The sequence below is a fragment of the Pyrgilauda ruficollis genome, unplaced genomic scaffold (assembly GCF_017590135.1).
Source record: "Pyrgilauda ruficollis isolate IOZ18807 unplaced genomic scaffold, ASM1759013v1 scaffold9, whole genome shotgun sequence".
NCBI lineage: Eukaryota > Metazoa > Chordata > Aves > Passeriformes > Passeridae > Pyrgilauda > Pyrgilauda ruficollis.
The window spans coordinates 3,570,410-3,597,085 of record NW_024531043.1 but is presented as its reverse complement, the minus strand read 5'-3'; the positions used below and the strand labels follow the sequence as shown (position 1 = coordinate 3,597,085).

At 47.4% G+C, this 26,676-nt stretch overlaps 1 protein-coding gene across 1 annotated transcript in view; it reads left to right on the top strand.

The window, feature by feature from the left end:
- Nucleotides 1–25,629, top strand: part of BICDL1 (BICD family like cargo adaptor 1) — a 54,267-nt gene extending 28,638 nt beyond the window's left edge. Inside the window, exons 4-12 of the mRNA XM_041489120.1 lie at nucleotides 10,843–10,959; nucleotides 11,617–11,628; nucleotides 12,983–13,129; nucleotides 14,081–14,260; nucleotides 14,555–14,773; nucleotides 15,884–16,027; nucleotides 19,115–19,245; nucleotides 21,950–22,070; nucleotides 25,438–25,629. Of these exons, the coding sequence (XP_041345054.1) occupies nucleotides 10,843–10,959; nucleotides 11,617–11,628; nucleotides 12,983–13,129; nucleotides 14,081–14,260; nucleotides 14,555–14,773; nucleotides 15,884–16,027; nucleotides 19,115–19,245; nucleotides 21,950–22,070; nucleotides 25,438–25,629 (1,263 nt within the window). The remainder of the gene's footprint in view (nucleotides 1–10,842; nucleotides 10,960–11,616; nucleotides 11,629–12,982; nucleotides 13,130–14,080; nucleotides 14,261–14,554; nucleotides 14,774–15,883; nucleotides 16,028–19,114; nucleotides 19,246–21,949; nucleotides 22,071–25,437) is intronic.
- The last annotated feature ends 1,047 nt before the right edge of the window (nucleotides 25,630–26,676 follow it).

The window sequence follows — 26,676 nt, the reverse complement described above, 5'->3', positions numbered from 1 at the left end:
GAACGAGGAGCTTTGGTGGAGGGAAGCATGCTTCTTACTAGCCAAAGCCTCAGCTGTGAAACCTTCACATATAAAAGATCTTTTCTCAGCATCAAACACAGGACAGGCTGCTAATTCTGTCTGTGCAGTGTTTCCCATTCTGACACCTTGAGCAGTGCTTACAGGCTTGCAGGCAGCCAGGGCTGTGGGTCAGTCCCAGACCTGCCTGGCACCTGCTCCAGCTCAGCCCAGGCTTGCTGAGAGCTGGCTGTGTCTGCATGCAGTCAGTTGTCAAAAAGCAACAGCCTCTGTGCCAAAAAAATGCAGCTTCAGTGACTCTTATCCCTCTAAGCAGCATCTTAGTACGGGAAAGGGCTTTCACTTGAATGACACCTGACCTGGATTTGCAAAACCTTGGCCACAGGTACAAGTCTGAGTCTAACATGTTTGTGCCAAACTGGCTGGCCACAGCCAAGCACAGTGTTTTGTAACACTTTCAGTGGACTCTCTCCCAGGCAGTTACTCTTAACAGAGCTGCTGGGATGTTGTTAGAGCAGGTTTTACTTCCTCTAATAACACTGCACTTCTTTTCCATCAGAAAAATAGCTGAATACATGAAGGGTTGGTGACTGAGGCATCTTGCCCCATACAGGACCATCCATACTTTAGTGATACTGATATTCAGATACACTAAACCCTGAAACTCATGCAGAGAGGGGTTCTTTCCAGTCCCTGATAATGATTCCCCTGCATGTGTATGATTTGGCAGAGTATAGTATCCTTTATACGCCATCCCACGGCCTGTGCTGCACCCACCTCGTTTTTCAGCTACATTTCCTCTCCACATCTACTTGCATTATTTTTTATTTCCAAGCACAGCCTGTTGTAGGACTTAAAGTACCAAAATGCCAGTGAGTTTGTCAAAAGCTGTGATTTCAATAAAATTCATGGAAGAGCTTTTTAAAAGCAAGACTGTAGGAGGACAAAGGTGCAAGGAGAGATCCATATTTCCAGACCCAGCCCTCATCCAGACACTGGCCACAGCTACAGCCATGCAGTCTCTCCAGAGAGAGAGACATGCATAAGATCATTATCACATGAATAAGATCTGGCCACTTGCAGAAGTGCTGAGAAGCTTCCCAAAAGCTGGGTTACATGTGTGGTTTGGAAAATATATCTTCAGCTTTGAATACACCTGCTGTGAATTTAAGCTCTGGCTCACACTAGAAATTACTATTGCATATTTGCCCCTGTGTATAGCTGGAGAGGTGCAGACTGCTCTGAAGGCCAAGCCCTGCCCTGAGGATCTGGGAATTAAAGACCTAATCCCCTCAGTGTTTACATCTGTGCACTGCACAGAAGGCAAACAGGCTGTGTTCCAGCATCTGCTGCACCTGCATCCACAGGCTCAAACTGGGTGGAAACAGAGCAAAGCTGGGCTAAAAGGAGACCGAATTCCTGTCCTTATTACCCATGTTAATGCACTAAGTATAGATTCAGCTTCAGTAGATCAAAGTGCTCAGATGTTATTACTAACACATTGTAATTATCTTTTGTCAGCAATCACCAAGAGCAAGGTCTGCCTTGTGCTCAAAGTCTGCTCCAAAGACCTTATGCTCTAAACAGATCTTTTCGTGCTGTCAAGGGAGAGAACAATTCAGATATAGCTGGAGGCTGCCAAAGTACAGGAAGAAGCGCTGCTAAGTTAAATGGTATCTCTCTAGAAGCTTTTTGTCTGCAGGTATTCAGCACGGTTCTTTTGTGTTTAGAAGGACAGATCAAATACTAGCTGACCAAGAAATATTTTCAATAAAATGTTCTTAACAGCTCCAGAACAATCCTTTAAGAACATAGATTTGTACCTTTTTATTTGAGTGTTGCAATGTGACATGCTGCCATATGAGTTTTATGGTTTCAAGTCCATCACAAAGTTTCCAAATCTTTGTGATGGACTTGCCCATTTTTATGGCATTCACTTTCCATGTGTGACCCTGTTGCACCTATCAGTGGTTAAAACATTTAGTGAAGAGGAAACCTTGTTGGAATAGTTTGAAGCTGTAGCTTTCATCCTGGCCAATATTCACTATAGGGTTTGGGTTTCCTCATTTTTCCACAGAAAGCAGCCACAAGTTCTACTGTATTGGCTATGAGAAATCAGCCTTCTGCACTAAACACTTGCACATCTTGCTTTGGTCAAGCCAAGCTCTAAAAGCCACTTCTTAGCTCTTCTTCCTCTCACTTTTGAAATAAATTTATGAAGTTTTAAAGGAAATGAGCAAACACACATAAGCACCGTTTTTAAGAAACAGCCTGATAGAAGTTATTTGGAATCAAACTTTGCAGGGATTTAAAAGCTAATCAAACATGTCCAGGTCAATCTACCATAAAATTTAAATATACATTTGGGAAAATGTTTTCTCTCTTCCTGTCTGAAGACTTCCTGGGAGAGTTTAATATATTTTAAACCAACTCCTTGAATTTTGTCCCATCTTTTTTAGCATTCACTCATTTCACATATATGGGAATGGACAACCCTATTTTCATACATTCAGACATGTTTGAGCATCAAGTCTACACACACTGGAAAACTTTTGGCTTGTATTTACTACTAATAAGTCTGAAACAGTATATTGTGAGTTTAACATGGTATAGACATGAAGATTTCAAGAGCAGACAGAGCCGCTAGATTGCCATCAGGTATTAGATATCCCCAGTAGAACTCAGTTAATTTGCCTTGAAATAAAGGGGAGAGAGTGCTTAAAGCCAGAGCAAGAGACTGTAAGAAGCTTAATTATTGTCTCTTTCTTCCAGGCACAGCCATTTGGGTTTGAACACCTCCAGGTTTAAGGTCTTAAGACTAAAATGATTTTGTAAAAAAATTAACTCAAGAATGGAGATTGGCTGTCCTGACTTCAGGCTACCATGGAAAGCCTCTCAGAGCAGGAAGGAATGTTACATTTCTTTGTCTCCACCATTGTAGCCTTCTTCTTAATTTTTCAAAAGGTTTTAATGACCAGGTTAAGTATTTGTGTTTCCAGTTCAGTTATTTCCAAATGAGTCAAGTATTTTGTATTTCATTGTCCTCTCATCTGACCCACACCTTTGGCTCACTAGAAAGTTACTGGAAGAAATATTTCTCAGCCTTTAGCTCACGTAGCAAAGACAGACTGAGCTCCTGCAAATCTGGATTAAAAACCCACATCAAAGGTAATGGCCAAAATGGTCTATCAAGATTAAAAAAAAGCCTTTTTCAGGGAAAAAAAAACTTATTAGTGGAAATTAAATATTAGAAATGCATTGGAAGTTATCTTGGAAAGCAGACCACAGAGCTTAGTGATGCAAAACATGAACTGTCCAGCTTCCAAACTGTACCATTCCCTCTGCTAGTCCAGTACAAAGCTTCAGGCACTGTGCTCTTGTACAAGCACAAGGGGCATGACAAACTTTTTAACCTGAAGGTCCCAGACCCCCTTACAACAAGAGCCAGGCTGTGCTGCAGTGAATTAATGTGGTGGTTCCTCTCAGCTCCACCAGACTTGATTATTGCAGCCTTTCTGCTTCCACGTGCAGTAGGTAACAAATGCTTCACTCCAGGTGATGTGCAGCATCCCTGCAGAACCAGACGAGCCTGCTGGTGTCACACGTTATTACCCTAATCCTCTCACCATCCAGGAGCCAAGCAGCTGCCAACAAGCCCATGTTCAGCTCTCTGTGCAGAGCCCCACAGCAGACACAGTGCAGAGCTCTCATCTCCCACACTTCTTCTGCAAAGCAGGATTTGCACACTGAGAGCAGGAGCCACTTCGTGCACTACTTAGCATGGCGTGTCCTCCAGGCACACTTTGTCCTCTGAATTATCTCCAGTGCTAATTTATTGCAGCATTGAAAGCATCGTGCCTCCTGCAGTCCCTCCCACAGGAAGCTGGCTGACTCATTTTTCCACACACTCTATTTTCTTCTCCACAAGAGCCAAATGTTTAGGTCAAGAATAAACCACAAAAAAAAAGGGAGGCTTGTGTTTAAGCACCTCCTAAAACAGCCCACAGCCAGTTGTGAAGCTCTTTCTTTCATTCAAATAACAGACCTGGAAGTGTTACACCCGGGTAGAGTTACCCCCATATGGCACCCAACTGCCCTTGCAGTTCCTAATCCTGTAAATTGATTTAGCCCAAGCTAATGGGTTTTGGCCTCAATCAGACAGGTATCTGAACACTTACTAAAAGACAAGATGAATGCCACCATTTTGCATTCATCCCCCTGAGCTCTTTCCCAAAGCATTCAGATGCTTGCCTTGCACACTGGTTCTGATATATCACCTAATCTTACAGGAGGGGAAAAAAGGAACATTGCCAGGAAAACCCCATCTACTTTTGCACACTTTGCTTAGCGATGCAGCAAAAGTCCACCATCTTTGTTAAAAGGACTTTTCAAGGGCACTTGAAAATAAAAAAAAAAAAGTCATCAGTAGCTTTTCTGCGTCTCTAGCCACACTTACAGTCCTCTAGTCACCAGAAATATAGGAAGCAACCAGAGTCATACAATGCAAACACTTTTCCTTCCAAAAACAAGAAATCCAGCTTCAGCCTGAGAAGAGCCAAGGTTTGTAGATGTTTCCACTAAGGAACTAAATATCTCTATTCTTAATCCCACCTCAAGAAGCAGGTGTTAGACCACTCCATCCCAAAATGCAAAGCCCCAGGTGCTCCCTGCTCTCTCTTTCAGCCAGCTGGGCCTCTGCCTCTCAGGTGTGAGGCCTCAGAGCTGATTGGCATTAACCCATTGCTACCCACTGCACATGTTGAGAGGAAACACATTCTTGGGGTTTTTTATGGTAAAACTCAGGTAAATAGGAATGAGGTCAAAGGATGCACTATGCATTTCCCACTTGTTCTACAGACAGGAAAAGAAATCTGAAGCAAAAATTTCTCACTTTCATGCAAGCAATGAAAGCTTATATTCTTGTATTTCCAAAATGTCATAACTGTGGAAGTATTGCAGAGCTTAGCCTAAGCTGCCACTGCTGCCCTTTGTCTCACAGAATCCTCTCAGAATAGGTTTAATGCTGCAGCCATGAGGCTTTTCCCATCACTAATGTGTCCCCAGCCTGATGCTTATAAAAGAGGCATAATAATGCCTTTCCTCCATTACTGAGTCTCCTTGGCCTTGGCAGTCCTTTGGATCAAGATCTCTGCTTTCCTTTTTTTCTTGACAGATCTATTTTGTGCAAAACTAACATTCTTTTGTTTATTGTTTTGTCCCCCTGTCCTGTTGTCAGTGCAGGGCCCCCCACCCAATGGAGCTGGCCTGTGGCAGCCTGTGTCCTGGCAGAGGGAAAGCTCATCATCCTTAAATCCCCCAGCCTGGGCAGTGGCAGAGTGAGGGACGAGGTGAGGAGGAGGGTTCAGCCCCGCTCCCCACTTGGCAGGGATGGGGGCAGTGCTGGCTCTCACCAGCGCTTCCCAGCACCAGTGTCCTGTGCTGCACTGGGGAAAGGCAGGAAGGGGTCTCTGGAGAAGGCCTAGCCAAATCCCCTCCTACTCCTTCTTCAACCACGAGGCTTTTTCACACACTCTTTACCTCAGCTGCCACTGGCAGAAGGTGTTCTGTCCTTTCCTGAGTGCACTTTTCCAGAGGTGGTGAATGACAGACTCAGCCCTGCCCACAGAGGGGCTGGGGTGGGACTCACCATGTCCACCCTGGGGCAGCCCCACCCCAGAGGGTCTCTCAGCCCCCCAGCAGTGCCTGGGCACCTGCAGCAGAGAAATTCCACCCCTTGCCTCAGCAAAATGCTAATTTCATAATGGTCATTAAAATATTCACTCGCCACTCACCCTTCACAGCTCCACTGAAGACATCAGCCCCAAAAAAAGTTCCTCACAGCACAAAGGAAACAGCACCATCACAATCCCACCAGGGTGGGCAATATCCACCCTCAGTACAGTCCCATCCTCTCCCTCACCATAAAAATCCCCATTACTGATCCAGTCCCAAGCAATGGCTGGTCTGAGCTTTGCCTTTTACTTTACTGGTCACTGTTTTAACTTCAAATTTCCCTAATAGTGTGTAATCACCCTGGCTTTGTCTCAGCCCACAAGATTTTAAATCGTATTTTCTCCCCCATTGTTGAGAAGGGGGGTGAGAGCAGCTGGGTGGGCATTTGGCCAGCCCACCAGGGTGCCACTGCTCTTCTCCGCAGAGAATTCCACAGGGAATCCCTCTGGGCACATCAATCAGCAAATACAAGCTGAAGACCTCAAGAGGTGGTGAATGCAAGCACCTCTATTATGTAAGAACTTCCTGGATAGGCTAATGTTTCAAATAACAATTTGAAGTCGACCTGCATTCAAAGCTTTACTAAAAACCTCTCAAAGATTCCCAAACTGAGCAACTTCCAGGTGTGCAAAATATTGATGGTGGCTTATGGTGCCAATGTGCCAAGGGCTGGGAAACAGCCAATTTATTGGCATGGATCAAGTATCCCTGAAAACCAGGCTTCTTCCAGCACCAGGATGCTGGCTGCGGTGGCAAGACAGCAATCCCAGTCCTCTGGAACTTCCCTCAGAAGCCAGGTTAACAATTTTTTTTGTAAATTATTAATCTAAAGCAATTTGTTGTTGTTGTTGTTGTTGTTTCCTGCTCTGGTTATGTTTTAGTAGCCAAATATATTTTCCTTCCAGAGAAGAGTTGGGAATCCAGGAACCTGCAGCCAGGGGAGGCAGCAATTAGTGGTTTGAAATGTTAATGGGACCACAGTGGGAACTGGAAGTCCCTTGAACTCAGCTATTAGCAAATTAATAAAAGGGGTAATGCGCTCTCCTGAGTGTTACAAATTTAGCACTAATTAGGACTTCTCTTTCTTAGCTATTTTAGGCAAGAAAATCTTCAATATCCTTTGTTAAGTCTTAATCATCTTGTTTGTAGAAGTAAATAGTATGGAAACATTGGTTTCTCCACCCAGCTGCAGTCTATTAAACTTTTTCCATTCTCCTTTTCCTTGTGACATGACTTATAGCTAGGTATTTTGTAATCAGTTAGCTTTATTTATCAACTCTTACCCCAGAGAAAGGTTTTCTTTGACTAAGACTAACCTACAGGCCATTAATTTGTCACAGTCCATCCGTAACTTCTCAAAGATCCCCCTTCACAGGAACATCAGTGGTCCAATTTATTTATATGTGTTTTATGTATTTATTGCTCATACATTCCAGATGTTAAACCTCATGGAGTTCTTGTAACTGGCAAGCATCTCTTTCTGCCAGAGATCTACACATGTAGATCTTTGTGTATTTTAACACTTGGGAATTAATCACGAGAGAAACTTAATCAAGTTTGCAATGATGAAAAGCCCTTAATTAGAGCAGAAGCCAAAATGTCCTCCTGCTCTTCTTGCACTGCCCAAATCTCATCGAAACCTTGCCTGAAGACCAGAAAACAAATCTCACAGTTGATTGGATATATCTAATTGTGAATTGATGTCTATGCTTTTGCAGATATGTTTCAAATCTTGCCTGGCGGCTGCGTTGGCCAATTTGCCCATACTGAGGAAATTAATTCATTTTTAACTACAGAGCAAAGCTGTGATGTTGGGCAATATATGTCTGCCTTTCTACAAAGAATATTACTTGTCTCTAGCAAAATCAGTGCATTGCTAAATGATTGACAGAACCACAAAAGATTTAGCTTTTAATGTTTAGGAAACACTGATGGAGAAGAGAAAGCCCTACAGGCTGGCTGAGGCAGAACAAACTCACTTCCATTCAGCAAAAACCATAATTGAGCATTAAAGAGGAAATGGAGATGGAAGGTTGCATCTTCAGTGATGCCACTAAGTAAAAAGAGCATGTTAGAAGTAATCAGTGGGGAGCTCATGGTTTAAAACACACATGTACATGTGCACACCACCAGCAGTGCTGAGAACTGAAGCAGGCACTGTCTGAACACACACCATAAAGCCTGAGAAATACTGGACCCTGTCAAGGTGGCTTTCATAAATTAATGCAAGGTGATGTTAAAATCTGTATGTTACAATCGATTAGAAAGGGTAGTTTGGCAGCAGGATTAATAACCTCTGAAACAAATGTAGCATGACAAGGAAGATTCCATGACCAGAGCTCAGCTCAGAAGACTGTTTCATGTCCAGAAAAACTGAATGAAGACTGTTCCTAGTTAGCCTGTGGAGGGAAACACAAAATACAGTAATTTCTGTTTACTTCTGCTAAACAGCTGGTCAGAGAGTATTTTCTGCGCTGTGTGAGCCTAAAGCAAGTGTTATTTTTACTTTTCTCTATTGCATGAGATAGGGTGAAAGTGGTGTTCACTGAGGTGACACTGTGACATCCTGTCTGCCTTTAGGGCTCTAAATACTAACAGTGACTGAGTCCTATTGTGGGAATAAGATGTGTGAGCCTGTGAGCTGGGCAGCACACAGATAAATTCCAGATGATGATTTAATGCTGGTGAATGCAAGTCTTACAGTCCTGCAAGCAGCCTGGTACTGGAGAGGACCTTTGAGGTCAATTCATTTCCCTTCTGTCACAGGCAGCCCTCTGAAAGAAGCTGCATGATAAAGCGACCCAGCTCCATTACAAAGTTAATTTTTTTGCCACCATTTCTACTACTGTAATGGTGCAGGAAGAGGAATCCTACAGCAGGTCCTTGGAAATGTAGAAATCTTCCTCTTGCCAGCCTTAATATACTCTTATCCGGTTTATTCACATCTTTCTTTTCTGCCAAAATTGTGCTTCTGCTTAAATAGCGCTTCTCCCTTCTGTGTGCTCATCCGTGATGTATTTATAGGGAGTCCTCTCTCAGCATTCACTGCATGAGATAAAACAAGCCATCCTTTTTTTAGACTCCTTTCGTATAACAGACTTTCCACAATCTGAATCATCCTTGCAGCTCATCCCTTCACCTGCTCCTGTCTGGGCATGGGGAGCAGAACGAACAAGAGCAGCTATATATTCTCCTACCAGGGGTTTTTACAATGCCATTAATACTGCCTTGTTTCCTTACTGCTCTGTTGTACATTTATATACTCTCTGTATGTAGAATTCTTCAAGCATATAAATTATGTTACACAGTGAACTATCAAATACTGGTGTGTCATCTCCTCTGGGGCCACTTGTGCTCCTTAGGAGTGTGGTCAGCATCTTGCAGACAAAATCCTTCGGTGCTTTTCATCTGGTGCTTTTTCATCCTTGATAGCTCCTGCAGAGTGTTTCAGCATGAAGATGTTTCAGCAGTCATTACAAAAGCAAGTGAATCATTCAAGAAAAGCACAATCCATCCATCTTCTTTAGTGTCACCAATTAATAGCTGCTCAGGATGCTTTGCAACCTATAGTTGCTTAAGGAAAGAAAAATAACCACCCCCTTCCTATAGTGCTGTGCTGTCATTATATTTTGTGTATCCTGCCCAAGCAAGGAAGCTTTATTAAATCCATTTGGCAATATGCAAAAGGTTCTGATATGGGGCTTTAAAGAAGAGTGAAAAAACAGTATAAGAAGGGAACTAAAAACCAATTGGTAGACAAGATTATTTCTTATTATCAGAACCCATTTCTCTTTTCAGAAGCCAGTGGTCAGAGCCTGATTTGGTGGCCACACTTCAGGCTGCTGCTGCCCCTCCAAGCAAACAGTGCTGAGGCCACCAGTTTTCTCCACTTGATGGAGCTGGAACAGCCTTTTACTTCATGCTTCTGATTTGGAATATTTTGCTGTAGACTGTGCAAAATAGGGGACCATTTTTAAAAGGGAGCAGTGCTGCCTTTGTGGGCAGCTCAGGCTGGGTCTGTGTGCTCATTGCTCCAGTCACAAGCTGCTAGAGCAGAGTCGTTGCACCCTTTGGTGAAGCTCTGTCTTAGGCATTGTCAGAGCACCTGGAGAAAATCCAGACCCACATTTGCCAGACCTAAAGAAACATTCCCCAACCTGCCCACAGCTGCTGACTCCAGTCCCTCCTCCCATCCCACTTCCCTGTCAAAACACTTGGCATTTGCCACTGGCCACGCCCCAAGCAGGACAGCAATGCCACCTCTTGAGGGGAATAAACTCAATCCCAGCCCATGTGGCATAGTTGGAGCTCTGTGCCTAAGTGTGATGGAACCGGATGGAAGCAAATTAAAAAGAAAACTGTCCATTTTGCTGTCTCTTTAGGGTTTAGTCATAAAAACCTTACGTTGTGTTGCAAGCCTAAACAAGTGTGTTCACATGTAAAAATCAGCCATAAAGCTGCCTGGAGAGTACTTGACATGTCTAAGCTGTCATTTGTAAGGGCTGCCTCAAGCCTGGATCCTGCAGGTAGGAATGACCTTTCTGCTGTCCTCAAACCACCCTGCATAAGGGGGTCATCCCTGCTTCAAAATGGGAAAGAGGGACAACCCCAGGGATCCTTCACTGACAGTCATGTGGAGTGGATGTTTCTCCATCTGGCCTTGACAGGAGCTGGATCAGAGGCAAAGAGTACTTGTTGTATTAGAGCAGTGCCAAAGATGTTCAGAGGTTAAGAGAGTGTAAATCTAATAGGAGTATTTCCTGGTCTTGTCCTCAACCCCAGCTAGGCTACAATTTTTAAGGCAAAATAAATTTCCTTTAGGACACAGGAGTCATCATGTTTTTTTACAGTGGAAAAAAATTATGGGCTGTGTCATCTTGGCTGCCCCAAGGGAAAAATCAACATGGTTTAAATGGCAGCTCTCCCCAGTGTCTGTCCAGGATGAGATTTTCACTCACCCAAACTATGCAGAGTTCAGAGTTTCTGCTGAAACTGGGCTTGTGCAGAAGGTGTATCTGGGCAGCTCTCCCTGGGCAGGAGGAGAGGGCTGCTTTGGGTCCATGGGTTACTCCAGCTGGTGTCTCCTTGCAGGCGTCGGAGGTGGAGCGGCAGCTCTCCCTGCAGGTCCACACCCTCCGGGAGGACTTTCGGGAGAAGAATTCCTCCAGCAGCCAACACATCGTGCGGCTGGAGAGCCTCCAGGCCGAGGTGAGTCACCTGCCTCCCTCCTGCAGAGAGCAGCCAGGGCTGTTGGGGTTTGTGGAATGACCAAACACAGTCAGCCAGTGGAGCCAAGAGAGGAATGGCAGCACTGGGGCAACAACTCCCCCAGCAAGGATTGCTCCATGGTGTTCTGGCTGGGCTGGCTCAGGGACCTTCCCGTGCTGCCTCAGCCACAGCATTCCTGCAAAATGAATGGATGAGAAGGATCTTGCAGGAGCCAGACCATGGCTATGCTCCTGCAGGGCTGCTGCCCTGTACAGACTAAACTCTGGTAGGCAGGGTGGGAAGGTCTGCAGGGTTTTTTCCCTCTGTTCCTCATGTTTGCAAAGAAAGCAGCAATCCTCTCTTTCCTCTGAGCCATGCACTTGGGAAAGCAGGGAGCCCCTGCCTGGTTTAACTCAGGTACATTTGCAGGAATGAGACAACTCCCTTCCTTTCCCCTTCCCTGACAGGGTCACTGGGGATCACATAGGCAGAAACTAGATGGGTAGAAGATGTCCAGCTCTACTACCTGACCACTTCTTTTATTTAAAAGCTGTCTGGAAAAGCTTTTGCTAAAATCTCTTGATTTCTTTTCTCCCACTCCCACCTGCTCCTTGCTGGTCCCTCGCCTTTTCTTCCCCTCCCCTTGGTGTGGAGCAGCAAGTCCTTGAAGTAAGTATGGAGGCTTGGAAAGGCTTTGCCTGCAAGTACATCCTGTTACCATGCATGCCTGTCACCATGCATGCCACACCTTGTCTCCTCACCTGTCTCTTGCTTTCCAAACCCTTTCTCCCTATGCCTTTCCCATGGTCCAGGGCTCGTGGCAGATTGGTGTTTTTTATGTCGTATTGTTATTTACAGCATGTTCATTACTGGTCTGCCCACCAAATATGAAATCTTAATACAATCTCCCCATTAAACCGCTTATTTTTCTTTTTCCAACCCACGCAAATCATGATGGTGGTGGGCAGAGACATCTCAGAAGCCATTAGTCACCTCAGAGCAGCTTTCCAATACCTCCAGCAGCCTTTACTCTGCAGAAATAGCAAGTCCACGTACTTGGCTGGTATTCCTTTATGCAGCCAAACATTTCCAGCAACCTGGAAAGCAGCAAAGAGTCAAGGTCCCAAAGAGGCCAAGAAAGCAGTGGGAATTTGCTGAATTTGTCTACGCTCCATGAACTGAAAGGAGGCCATAGGGAATATTTAGGGTTATACTGGACTGGTGGATGGCTGGCATACCAGACCCCCAAGATCCTGTGTGTACTAATGTGGGAAAAAGCTCCTTCTTCTTGGTTAAACAAGAAGTGACCTTGGCTAGTGCTGATTCATCCCTTGCACTGTTCCCAGCTAACTGAGTCACGGAGGGTTTGTTTGGCAAACTGTCCCTCGCCTGAAATCACTGCCCTTGACAATTAAAAGAAATGAACCAATTTTAAAGGCAACCGATCACTGGGAGGCTAAAAATAAGCACGGCACAGAAAGGAGTCTTCACAAGTGAAAAGACAGAAAAATCCCTGGTGAGGGCCTGATGAACACACACCAATTAAGAACAGCAATGGGCAGTGCTGTGGCACAGCCCTACAGGGAGCAGGATCCCACAGGCTCACCCTGGATCCTGCTGGCTCAACCTGTGATCTCCAGCAGCCATACAGGAGAAAATGCCACTATCAGGACCAGCCAGGAAAAGCAACCAGTTTTTCCAGTCTTTCAAATGTTAAGGTTCAAGGGATGGGCAGGGGTGGTCTCCACTTAATACCCTTGAATATTCCTGCCTGCTCTCTGACCTGCCAGTGCACACCCAGCCCCTTTGGAGCAGGCCCTGCAGTTGGGGAAGGAGGATGGATTATTTCTTTTTAGAGATTTCCTTAGCTTTAAACCACACACAGAGGTAGTTTCTCTCATACAGGTACAGAACATCTGTGTACATCCTTCTGCTTTTTGCTGTTTCATTTCTCTCCTGGGAATGTGGTGTCTCTCCTCTCTGGTCCCTGCAAAGTCTGACAGGACCTCTCTTTGCCCTGCAGATCAAAATGCTGACAGACAGGAAGCGGGAGCTGGAGCATCGCCTCAGTGCCATGATGGAGGAGAACGACCTGCTCCAGGGAACCGTGGAGGAGCTGCAGGACCGAGTCCTCATCCTGGAGAGACAAAGCCATGACAAGGACCTGCAGGTGAGGAGGCAGCAGTGACACAGGGAGGGGATGGGGAGATGCAGTAGAAGTCATGATTTGGACTGAAATTTGCCATGAACTGAGAGACAGACCGAACTGGAATAATGAATTGGCTCATGCAAGAATGGCAGCAAGCAAGGAGCTGGGTGTTCCCCATGAAGACAGGTAACAGAAACATCAACGAGGCATCTTGACAGCAAAGAGCAGCTTAGGAGGGAGATCTGAGCAAGGAAGTGGGGCAGGGTACCGGGGAAATGAGGTAAATGCAAAAAGAATCAGAGGACTCTGGTTACAGTTCATTTTATTTAATTTTTTAAGAGTAGAATTGGCTTCAAAAGGGGCTTCTCTAGATCCTGCTGTTCCAGAGGGCAGTCACTGGCCTCTTAGATTCCAGTGCTCAGGTGGCTTCCCAACAATCTCCATGGTGTTCATGGCCATGAATCACCAAATGTCACTCCCCAGAAAACAAGCTTGGCACCTCTGGGGCTTAGGGCAGAGCTAGGTTTTTCCATTTCAGTTCTGTGGTTTACCAAGCACTGGATCCTCAGCTCTGCAAAACAACCCTCAATATTTTTTCCTAAAAGTATATTTGTATATTAAAAAAAAAATGCAAATAGCACTTTCTTTTTGGATCCACTTCCTGCTGTGTTGTTTTCAGCAAATTTCTTTACCTGAGTCCCAACTTCTTCACAATGTTCTCCATTTTAGTGCTGATTAATCTTCTATTTTTATCTTTCTGGGTATTCTGGATTCTAAACAGTGTCTGATGACACTTGGAGATTATTAAGCTGCAATAAACAGCAATACCAGCCAAGAGTACTTTCCTCCTGGCTGGAAACCCTGTTTTGTGTCACTCATTCCTCCCTCCCAGCTCCCTCACAAACCAAGAGATTGATCCCGTCCATATTGCCTCCATTAATATTTTTCTGATTCCTTGATTTTCTTCCCAAGCTGCACCAAAGCCAGCTGGAGCTCCAGGAGGTGAGGCTGTCCTACCGGCAGCTGCAGGGCAAGGTGGAGGAGCTCAGCGAGGAGAAAAGTCTCCAAAACCTCAACACAACCAGCACATCCCTGCTCTCTGAGATAGAGCAGAGCATGGAGGCAGAAGAGCTGGAGCAAGAACGAGAACAGGTATTTGCCCTCCAGCCTCTGGGAAAGCCCACGGGCCTCTGTGACCAGTCCCAGAGCAAAAGGGAATTTAATGCATTTGATCTGAATTTGGAGCTGAACCAAAGGCCAGAAAATTGGGATTGGGGTGTGGCATCAAAACCCTTTTGACCACATGAAAGTAAACTTCTGCATCCATTTCCAAATCAACGTGGCAAATACTTGTGAGGGCTGGCAATCACGCGCTTCACTTGGCCGCGGAGGGAGGCTCTCCATGGCCCTGACAGCCCAGGCTAACGGCAGGCTGTGTTGTTCCAGCTGAGGCTGCAGCTCTGGGAGGCGTACTGCCAGGTGCGGTACCTGTGCTCCCACCTGCGGGGCAACGACAGCGCCGACTCGGCCGTGTCCACCGACTCCTCCATGGACGAGTCCTCAGAAACCTCATCCGCCAAAGACGTGCCGGCCGGGAGCCTGCGCGCCGCCCTCAGCGAGCTCAAGAGACTCATACAGAACGTGCTGGACGGGGCAGACTCCACGGTGAGTTGTGGCACAGAGAGGCCTTGCCTTGGGCACATCCCCTGGCCCAGAGCTTGCTGGATCCTGAAGGCTCTGGTCTCTCTCTGTGGCTCACAGAGATGGGCAGGCACAGGGCACAGCCATCTCTTTGTGTCTCAAATGGTCAGCCAAGAGCCAAGTGTGTGGGGTTTCAGCCTGAAGTGCTCAGACCACCTAAAATTTCAAGCTCATACAACTGTCATAGGCCTGGGAGTCGTTCTGGAAAATTAATAAAAGTAGGCTTACTTTGAGATTTTCAGTAAGTTAGAGTTTCAACGTGGAAATATTGCAGATTGCCTTACACATCACAGTTTGGTTATTTCCTTTGGGATTTTCCTAACCTTGCTTTTTTAGCAGTAGTATCACAAAAACATCATAACCCCTATGTCGGGAGGTTATGTCCTGCAGAATTGGGTAGATTTGGTAGAAATGTCTTGGCAGGAGCTGCCGAACTCAAATCCATGGCAGGTTAAGGATTTTGCTAGCACAAGATGATGTCTGTAGGATGTGGTCCCCAGGCTGCTGGACAGGAGGGGATGGCATGGAGGGACCACTCAGCATCCATTTGTGCAGAATTACAACAAAACACCTCACTTTTTGTTGTGGCTCAAATCAGGCCTGGTCCCATTCCCTACAAGCTGGTTGCATTGCCATTAGGGCTTATTTGGGGTGCTGTGGTGAGGAAAACAGTGTAGCCCCTGCAGGGAGCTGTGAGGGAGTACTCAGCCTCCTCATTTAAGTACCCACAGGCTGAGTATAGAGATGAAGTTGTATTTGTTAAATAAATGTAGAGAGTCCCGTAAAAGGTCCACAAACAGAGAGTGTAGCCACATGGGGTACCAAATGGGCAGTAGGTCTCTGTAAATTTGGTTTATGCCAAGCTCTGCATGCTCTTTGCATCATGTGTGGAAGCACTACCCTTAGTTGAGCACCCTTGGTTGTGGAGGTATATGGAAACAAAAAACTCTACCAAAGTCACATTCACATTTTCATTTTCATTGTTTAGCACCCTCATCCCAAACTGGTACCAAATTAATACAATTGCCTTTTTTAAAGTGAAATCTGAGCAAGAGATTTCTCTCCCGCTCTCAGAGCTCTCGGCGAAGCGACGACGACACCTTAGAGGAACAGATCAGGAGAACCAGTGAGGATTCACGAGCCCTGAGGGAATTAATGGAGGGAGAACGGGGGAAACTGAGGCAGAGTTTGGAGGAGCTGCAGCGACTGCACAGCCAGGTTAGCAACTCCCACATTTTACATGTGGTCTTGTAACAGCAGTGTTCATCCTCCAAGACATGCCTTCCATCAAAGAGACCAACATAAATAACCCAGGAGGATTTAGGCCAAACTGGTTGGATGAGGGAGATTTGTTAAACCAAATGCAGAGCATTTAAGCATTCGGGATTAAAGTTTCTCACAAATTGTCTGGGGCCCATCTGAGGCATCATCTCAAGCAGCCTTTCTCCCAGTCTACTTTTTAGCCAGACTCTGTTAATTAAATTCTTCTTGGCAGAAGACCTCAAAGTATGAGGCTTCTTGATATGGGGTACTGGAAACTAGGAAGTGTCCAGGCTGACCTGAATTGCTGCACTGAGCCCTTGTGAGGGGTGTGTGCACCATTCCATGGATATAGAGGTGCTGCTCTGCTGTGCATGGAGCAGACCTTGACCTTTTCCACAGCAGCATCACAACACCCTCAGAAAAGCACTCCCAGACAATCCTAATTGTGGCCAGGCTGGCACCAAGCAGCACCCCAGGGACCAGCTGAGGCAACCTCAACAACAAGGAATGGTCCACCCCAACACCAACTCCATACCCAAAGCACAGAATCCCATTGCACCCCCACCCAGCACCGTCTGTGTCTGAGGCCCTGTGCCAAGAGCTGGAGATGGACACAAACATCCAAAGAGGTGCTTGTCAGTCCTTGTCTCTGTGGGACAAGAATCCAGATGCTGAAGGGATCTGGAGGCTGCAGCAGAAGCAGCAGCAGCTGCACTGGAGCAGGGAATGGGATTAATGTCCTTGGCTGGTCTTCCCAGCAGTGCTGTATCACCCTTTGGAGAGTAAATAGGAAAACACACCCCTGTTCAGAAAGTCAGCACAACCTGGGGTCTGACAGCCTTGTGTAGGGCTGTGGGAGCTCCCACCATGGCACCAAAGGGAAAAGAGTGAGAGCATCATTAAATACCCTGGCAGTGGTGGCTGCACTTGTGTGAGAGTGGGAAATGTCCTGCTTCCACAGCAGCTGATCAGGGCAGAGTGTGGGAGGGGAGCAGCCCTGGAGCCCATCCTTCCACTAGGACTGCTCCTCTCAGCAGTGTGCCACCACAAAAGACACCTTTGAAGGTCCAGCCTTCTGTCCCCAGTGAGACATAAGCGCAGACACTGCCCTGCCATGCTGCTGCAGTCCTGTACACCACGCACAAACTTCCCTTGCCTTAAACACACCTGAGATGGAAGAGACAAGGGCTCAACCTCTGCAACCTGGCAGTGCTGACAGAGACCTTTAGAGACTTATTCACAGATTTTAGGCTTGTCTGATCTCCCCAAACTCTCCAGCCAGGAGGGACCAGAAGACCAGCCCTGGACTGCAAGTCTAGAACCCTGGGTCTGCTTTTAGAGGTCCCCAGCTACCAAAGCTCTGAATATTTAGTAAGCAAAGGGGGGACTGCAGTTCTGTTTTCTTCTCACACCTCTGTGTGATGTGGAGAAAGATGGTGCATAGCTACAAATGCAGCAGCCATTACTCTCAGAGAGGAACTCCAGCCTCCCACAGCAAGTACATGTCTCCCACAGTTTTTTCCTGTTATCCAGCCTCACACTTGCTGCAGGTTAATAATTACTCTCACCACCTATTTAAGAGGCAACATTGTCTTCTGTTCAGTGCTACAGAAAATTGATGCATGTGGAAATCTGGTCCACCCGGGGGAAGCAGTGCTCTGCTGCCTCTTCATCCTTCTGTTCTGGCACTGGTATTGATACAATCAAAGGCGAGCTGCTTCTACATGGCTTTTAGGATCTTGTGGCATCACACACATTCATTGCTCCTGCCCAAGAGCACGGTGAGCAGGTGGAGACAGGAGCCATCCCCTTCTTTGTCTACACGGAGAAGCTATTTCACACCTTCTACCTGTTTGTTTCCTCCCATTCTTACCTGAAGCACAGACACAACCAATTAAAATCCCAAACACCATGTTTTGGGCCTCTGGATCCTCTGTCCCCTGGGATTTCTGTAGAAGTGCTCAGCACCTCTTACATCACCCCATCACCACTGCTCTCTGTCTCATCTTTGCTCTGAGGTGCTCCCCATGTAGGGCTGAGGGAGGGCACAGCTCCCCAGTTCCCTGGCAGCCCTGGCACAGCTCCCTGGTTCCCTGGCAGCCCCAGCACAGCCCCCCAGTCCCTGGGGAGTCTCTGCACAGACAGGGTGCATTCACACCCTCCTCCCCTGGCCCAGCCGTGCCTCACTAACAGCTGATCCTCCCACGCCCTGGATGTGATCAGCCCTTTTTGACTGTCTGCCCTCTATTTAAAGATTTCTTTGAAGATTCAAGCACTACTGAGCTGCATTTATAGGCAGGACGTGGGTCAAACACTGGAAGGGTTTCCAGGTGGTGGAGTAGTGTAACAGAGCATGTGTGTGCCCTAGACAAAGAAATTAAATGTGTATGAAATATTATGAAGCTGTGCTAATGCAATCCTTGCATGATTTCACACCCTATTAACTCACTCTGCACAGGACCAAAACGATAGATCATTTCTCAGACTATGAAAGACTCCAGACATATTTTAAAGTCTAATTAAAATTGTAAGATGTGCCAGTAACACCTTCCATGGCATGAAAGAGAATTTTCACATCCTTTGTCTACAGCTTCATATTACTTCAGAAGATGTAATGGTCCCTTCAAAAAATATTATTTGCTGGTAAATTATGTTAGCAATAGTTTAACCCTGGAAAGATCAGAATTATAACAGGCATACTCAGAGGATGTGTGCAAACTGCAAGACAGACTGCCTGGAGAGGGGCAGCATTTTAGCACTGATGCAGTAGTGTTAGCAAAGTCACAGGTGAGTCCTGCACTGCACAGCTTTCAGTGCTGTTTCTGCATGTTACTGAGGCCATCCTGGTGACACATCTTGCCCAGGTCAGCATCCCAGAGCACCTCAGTGCCTTTCACGGAGGGTGGCACCAGCACTAACAGCCCCACTCAGGAGACACAGCTTTTTCTGTGACCAGGGGAGCTCCCAGCCTGCAGGTTGGCCCGTGTGGCTTTTCCCCCACACACACATGTCCCGGGTTTGACCGCCTCGCTCTGCCCACAGGTGACGCTGCTGAGTGTGGAGATGACTTCGCTGAAGGAGGAGCGGGACCGGCTGCGCGGCGCTGCCGAGGACAAGGAGGCGAGCGAACGGCTCCTGCAGGCCATCAGGGACCGCGACGAGGCCATCGCCAAGTGAGTGGCACCAGCAGCCAGAGCCAGGCTGGGCGGCACTTGAGAAGTGCCATGGCCGGAGATGCCTCTGGAGTGGCTTTCTCCTGCTCTCCACAGCAGCTGTGACAGTGATGTCTTGGTTTTGGTGGCATTGGGAAGTGCTGCCAGGAGCCTGGGAGCAGGGCAGGAGATGCTAAAGGCAGAGCTGCCCCACGGCTGGACTGGGAGCATTTAGGAGCATTCTGTGAGCTGTGTTTGTGCCATCCCTAGTGCTGGTGTGAGTCACAGCAGGGAGGAGAGGACTTCAGGGAGCCAAATGGAAACACTGGGCCTGCCCTATTTGTCACATATTTCTTCCTTTGCTATTCCAGAGAAACAGCCCTGCTTTCCTAGCCATCCCCATTACAGCCTGCCTGGGCTTCTTCCCTAAGCCATTCCTCTGGTCACTCCCTCTCCTTTCCTGTTCCATGGTCTTTTTTGCATCTCCAGTCCTGTAAATCTCTGGTTCTCCTTTTGGGATTCTCCCACTGGTTTGGCTCTTTATTTTGCTCATCCTCCTTACAGATCTGTGCAGTTCTGCTCCCCCATACCCCAAATTCCCCTTCCTCAGCTCTGTCCTTGGGCTTGCCAAAATGCCCTGAGGAGAGGGACAGACACCTTTACCCCTCTAGAAAGGATTCATCTGATAATCCTTTCAACAAGCAGGTGGGCCAGGACACCACCAGTGCAGCGTCTTAGGGGAAAAGCCCTGGACAAGAGGAGGAGCAGGAGAGGGTTGCACCTCTGAGGGTGCAGGAGCTAAATCAGCCTGCACCATCCCTTTTTATGAGTGGCTCGATCGGCCGTGCTGCCCTTGCTGGGCTAGCTGGCTGCCAGACTGCCATGGCTGTCCTCTGTAGCACCTCCATCTGTTGGCAAGGAGAGGAGCATCCCAGCTGTGCCGGGCGTGTGACGTTCTGGTGCCTGTGGGCTGCTGGCTCTGCTGGCTCTGCCGTGGCTATGGCAACACTGCTGCTGCCATCAATCCTGGAAACACCCAACCAGCAGCGGGAAGCGTGGCAACAAAAGGCTGCTTCAGGTGCTCAAACCACAGCCTGCAGTGGAAGGGCACAGCTTCTCCAGTTCACTGTGACCCTGCTGGACAAAGCACCAATGTCTGGGGCTGGCTGTCCTGCAGTGCAGGAGCCGCGGGAATGGGGCACGGGAGAGGGGGATTGAGGAGCAGAGAGTGGCAGCAAGGGGAAGCAGACAAGAGCATCTTGTCACTGAAGTGAAAACATCCCTCCCAGACCGAGTGGGCTGGTTGCTGCCTGAGGAGGCTCGTGATTTTCTTCCCACCTCACACCCCAAGGGTTAAGTTGCTTTTGTTTAACCCATCCCCCCAAAAATCTCTAACTCTGAACAGAAATAAAATCACTGCCCGAGGCAGACATCTGGTGTGGAAAATTTTTGCTTGAAGCTGAAGTTTGGCAACATGGGAAGCAATAGGAAAATAGGATCCTTTCAGAGGAAGTGTTAAGCAACCAGTATCTGGAATCTAACACCTGGAAGTGTTAAGCAACCTGTACCTTGGAATATTTGTGTTTATATTCCAGTACCTGGAATATGAACACAAATTCCCAAATTGCTCTTCTGCAGGGGAGCACAAGGGAGCTATTATGAGACAAGGAATGAGCTACAGTAATAAGATGCAATTATTTCTCTCGAAAATGTTTGCAAGAAAAGATGGTTCCCAGCAAGTCATGTTACACTTACCTATCACACAGCAGTTAATTTGAAAACTTAAGCTTTGTGCTTACCTGTGTGCTCCCAGCATGATGAGCAGCATTTCCCAGCTTGGGCAGCTTAGGAAATTGCTCCATCTTAAAGGACCATTCCTTTCCACAAAGAGCAGCTGGAACATCTCAGCCACTGAGCATTTGGGGCTCTTTGGGTAACCTTGTCCATGGCATGACACGCTCAATGTCTACCAAATGTCTGGGAAGAAATGCAGCAGAAGTGTTCTCAAGGGCTGGGACAACACTGAAATTGGGAGCTTTCCTTAAAGCATAACAGTTAATTAAAATAATTCTGACAGTCTGTCACTCTTAAAAAGTATATGCTGTAATAAGCTCTCTTCTTTCATGTCTTCCTTCGATCCTTCCTTCAGTCAAGTCCCAAGTGAAAGCAGAATTGTACTCTTTAAGAGATTTTTATGTTTGTTTTATATTGCAATTTATTGATCGAGTAATCAGACACGAGTAAGTTGATTTTTAGCACATATCATTTGTTTTCTATGCATGTAAACTGTCATGGTTTGACACTGACCCAATGCCAGCGCCCCCATGAAAGTGTATTGCACCAGTGTCAAACCATGATGTAAACAGAAGAAAAAGAGAAAATATTTGAATATAGATTCTACCTTGTTCTAGATCTCCATTTTATTGGCAGATCTTGCACATTATCCAGGCACACTATTATCTTCCACAGCAGTGTATCTGATTTTCTTTCTGTATTCTTCACAGTGTGCATATCAGAAATCTGCTGCTTTTAAGGTAAAGATGTCAGAAGGTCTTTCCCACTCTTCAGATTAATAGATTGTTCAGAATACAACAGAGGTGAACAGTGAACACCTTTGGATGTGGGGACTTGCCAGTGAAAGACATAAATTGTAGACTTGTTTAGATATGCCTGACTCTTTGTTTAGAAAGAAAGAGGTGCCATGTGCGGATTTCTGTCCCCGCAGGAAGAACGCGGTGGAGGTGGAGCTGACCAAGTGCAAGATCGACATGATGTCCCTCAACAGCCAGCTCCTGGACGCCATCCAGCAGAAGGTGAACCTCTCACAGCAGCTGGAGGCCTGGCAGGTGAGCACCCAGCAGGGCAGGGGCTGAAGGACACATGACCCCAGGGGGACTGTCCCCCTGCCTGTGGGTGTGTCCTGTTCCCCGCCTGAGCATCCATGGATTGGGTGTTTGGGGGGAGCTGCCCTTCCCTGCTCCAACCCTTTTGGCTGTGAGCAGTTAATTCTACAGCTCTAAACTCATTTAAAATGAAGAAGCAGATTGTGCCTGCTGGCAGAATGGGAAATGTGCATGTTGCTCTGCCCCGGGGTGGGGAGGGGTCCGTGCAGGAGGTGTCCCTAGGCAGGCACACCTTGGGTACACGTGGGCACAGCATGTCTGTGCATTTCCATGATGGAGCAGAAAGGTGGGAGAACAAGGCTGTGCTGATTGTTGCTGCACTGTTTGTATAAACTCTGAAGATCTATCAAGAAGGAGAAGCTAAAGTTCCAGTTCTTCACCAAGGTGAAAAAACAAAGTCATGGCTGTTCCACAGCTGCCCGGGAGATGCTCTGCTTGGGGTCAGTGGGGAAAACCCTTGTGAGCAGACAAAGCTGCCTCCTCCCAAAACCAGCACCAAGGGAGGGCTACTTCAACAGAAAATAAAGTAGACTCAATGTCTGTGGCATTTATAGTGATTTATTGCAGACCATGCAAGCCCCCAGCTCTACTAAAAACCAGCCTGACCAGTAGAAACCTTTCCCGTACAACCTCACTCCTGTTTCAACTCCACTGTGTTTTCGTTTCTCTCTCTCTTTTTTTTTCCCCTTTTCTTTTCTTCTCTCTTTTCTTTTTCCTGCTTACAGTTTGCTTCCTCAGGGCTTTTTACTATCTGGCTCCTTTGGTTTCTGATCTAGTGGCCTTTCTCAGTTCCTGTACCAACAGCTTTAGTCGTACACCCCTCCTGCCTTTGAGGTGAGCTCCCCACACCCTCCATCCCCTCTCCATCTGCTGCCACCATCACCCACATCCTTCTCTGCCCTCACCATCATCTGGCAAGAGGGGCCAGTGGGGGTCTCCATCACCCACCAATATTCTGCCCACACCCCCATCCCAGCAGCAGCCAGGGGCAGCATCCTGCACCCCATGGTGAGGCTTCACCAGGGCACCACGGGCAAAGCCACCCTGAGGTGCACATATTATTAACCCTGTCTATCCACATATTTAGTATCTGGAAAGGTTCTTGAAAGACAGACTGGGATTTTACTTCTCAGCCTCATTGTCCAAGTGACACTGCTCTGCATAGGAGCTGTCTGGATACAGCTTCAGTCTGGCAGTCTGGATGGGTGCTGTAAAGTTAGGCCTGCTTAGTGCTAGAATAAACCCAGCTTAGGGGTTAAGAACAGGTCCTGTTGCAGTAGCACAGCAACCTCAGACCTGCTCCCATCAGCTCTCTGAGCCCGAGGCTCAGGCCCACTTCATGGCAGGAAGTTGTTTCCAACATACTGACCTGAGGTGTTACCACACAGCAGCAAAGTAGTTTCCAGCCACCTCATGTTCCCTCAACAGCAGCTCAGCCACAGAGGCACAAAACAAGTGGGATGATTTTGTATTTTGGGGACTATTTTGCAAAGGAGTTAGCAGAAAAGTTTCTGATAAAATAGGATAAAAGTCTCTGCTTTAGCTGGGCATAATTGGATGCTTTAATCTGCTAACATTTTGGTTTTGCACACTTCTCGTCTGCATTTCACCAAGGGCTGTCAACAAGATGACAGTGTTCTCTAAGGACATAGTCATACAGGCTGTAAAATAGGATTCAAGCAAAAAATCCTCCCCATCCAAGTGCTTTGCTCTCTGACTCACACATCTGACAGACAGGGACCCAGTGCAGTGCACTCTCAATAGTGCATACTCTATTTTTATATATATATATATATGATATTTTTTGTGTGTAGAGATATATATATATAAATATACACAGAAGTCATTCTCATCCCTTGTTGTGTGGTCAGTCAAGGACACAGATCTGCCATGCAGGAGCCTGGGTACCTACTTCATTTAGCAGAAGAGGTGCCTTCAAAATCCAAGTGCTGTACATTTTCACATGGCAGCTTCAGCTCTGAAAACCTGTCTCACTGATATTTCATACTGATGTTCACCTCAACCTCTTCAACTCTCCCTCTGCCTTTCCTCTCTTCAGCCCTGCTCTAAAAAGACCCAGGGCTTCCCCTGTCTGTGTAGCTCTGCACCCTCCTGCTCCCACAGGGGAAGCCCCCATACTAAATTCAGGTCCAGGTCATGGCTATCAATCCTTTTCCCTGCAGGAAATGCTGCAACAAGAGATTAGCCATTATTAAGTTTCCAGTCCCAGCTGGCTGATTGATTCCAATCCAGAGCAGCAGGGGCACCTGCTGGGCAATGGCAGCACCTTCCCTTCAGTCCTGGCGTTGCCCTGGCAGGCTGCCCCTCACCAGGTGCTGAATAAACACCACTCCCACCACTGCAGCCCATCCTGAGTATCTTTGCTCTCACCAGACAGTGTCCTCAGCCCTAGTCAGGGACCAGACTGCTGGGGAGTAGTTGATTCCTCCTGTGGGACTAGTTTGTGTACACACATTTTCACTAAGCTGTAGCTTAAATATGCAATTATAGGAGAAGCAATGGATCTGAAAGTTTAAAATCTGTAAAATTTATAGGCAGGTTTTCAAGGAACATGTTAGCACATCATTAGTGGCAGCAGAACTGGGTAATTGTTTTGTATACAGCAGCTTCACTGTGGTGCAAACATGGACGAAATCAGAGCATTCCTGGTACATCTGAAAAGCCACAGTTCATGCTGAGCTGCCAGAGTTCCCACTGCTATGCTGGCTCTAGGGAAGGAGGGGGTCTAAGGGACAAGCTCAGTTCTGTTTGGTGAGTCTGGTGCAAAGGCCAGGAGGGATCTGGTGGGCCCACACCTGCCCCAGCTCCTCGGCACCTTCCCCAAAGAAGCCCCAGTGGCAGTGGCCATGCAGCAGCTCTGCCACCCCTGCCTGTCCACTTGCTGTGCACACAGACCTGCTCAGCACAGACCTCCATCCTTCTTCTGGCCTCTGCTTTCAGCTGCATTTGTTCTTATTTATTTCTCCCCAAAGGGGACATCTGCAGGCTGCAGACAGCAGAGAAGCACAGCTTAGGGGTGGCACAGAGTCCCAAGCAGGCACAGAGCTCCTGTGCGAGACCACCTGAGCAATTCATCCCTCAGAACCGTGTGATTGATCTTCCTGACTCCCTGAAAAGCCCCAGGGCAGCGGGCAGAGCTGAGCCTGCTGTGGGGTGGGGACGCAGACCCCGCTCCCTGATCCCTGCTCCATCTCATCACCGCACATTCCATGCCCATTGCATCCACCCCCGCGAGCTCCCGTTGGGCATCAGCTGCCACTAACGGCCCTGTCCTCTCCCTCTGCTGCAGGATGACATGCACAGGGTCATTGACCAGCAGCTGATGGACAAACACCCGAAGGAATGGAGCCAGCTTGCTTATTCCTTCTCCAGCGGCACCAAGCGGAGTGCCAGGCCCTCCCCCGCGCCCAGGCCGGAGCAGCAGGGGGACGAGCCCGGGGCCGAAGGAAACCGTCTCTTCTCCTTTTTCAAGAAAAATTAATTGGAAAAAGAGAAAACTCTCCAACAATTCCTGCTTCAAGATGGGGAGTGGGGCAGCTGCCAGCTTGCTGATGGACCCAAGTCTGATCCACTGAGTAAAAAAGAAGGGGGCAAAGGAGTTAACCCTTGAGACTCTGCACTATTTACACCGCACCTGGTCTGAACCAAATGTTTACATGAATTGGAGATTTGCAGACTGACAATGTGAATCTAGTAGAAAGAAACTTTTCTTATTCTATACGTGAAGTGATAAACTTCAGGGTATATTTTAGGAGCTTTGACACAGTCCAGTTTCTGCTGTGAAGAATTCTCTGATTGTCTTAAAAGCATTCTTATGCTGGAGAAGGAAATAAGCAGCCCCAAGACAGAGCGGTGCAGGGGATTGAGAACTTCTGTCACAGTGAGCAGAAGGGGAAGAAGAGAGCTGAATGCAAGAGGACAGAAGGGAGTCATTTGTATCACCCTGGCAGCTGTGACATCCTTCATCCATCCCACTGAGACTGGAGTCACTCTGGCCCCAGCAATACCATGTTTTGACAAATGTAGCTTTCTCCGTGGTGGAAGCTGAGCCCTCACTGCAGCTCCTGCCTGGGCACCATCTCCCCTGGAGCTCTGCGTGGCCTTTCACCCTCGCTGGGATCCAGGCTCCTCGAGCTCAGGGCAGGGGACAGATAGGTGGTGTCACTGTCCTCTCCAGCTCCCTCCTGTTACAGAGGTAAGAGTTGCAGGCTGTAGCTACACAGATTTCTCCCCAGGAGACTGACCATCTACAACAGATTATAGCCTGGATAAAAGTTGTGCATGTTCAGTCCTGGGGCACCTGCTGTTTCTCCAATGGCCAAAAGTAGTTTGGGAGCTTCAGCAAGTCACACACCTTTCCCCAAAGCCATACACATCTCCCAGAGTAAGAAAACTGTCGTTTTAACTGGATAGGCCCCCAAAAGCCTAACTAATAATTCACTGAAAGCCTACTCCCAACGATGTCAGTCAGTCTTTGACACTGGGTTGGCAGACTCCATCCTCAGAAAGCACACTGGCATCTGCCTTC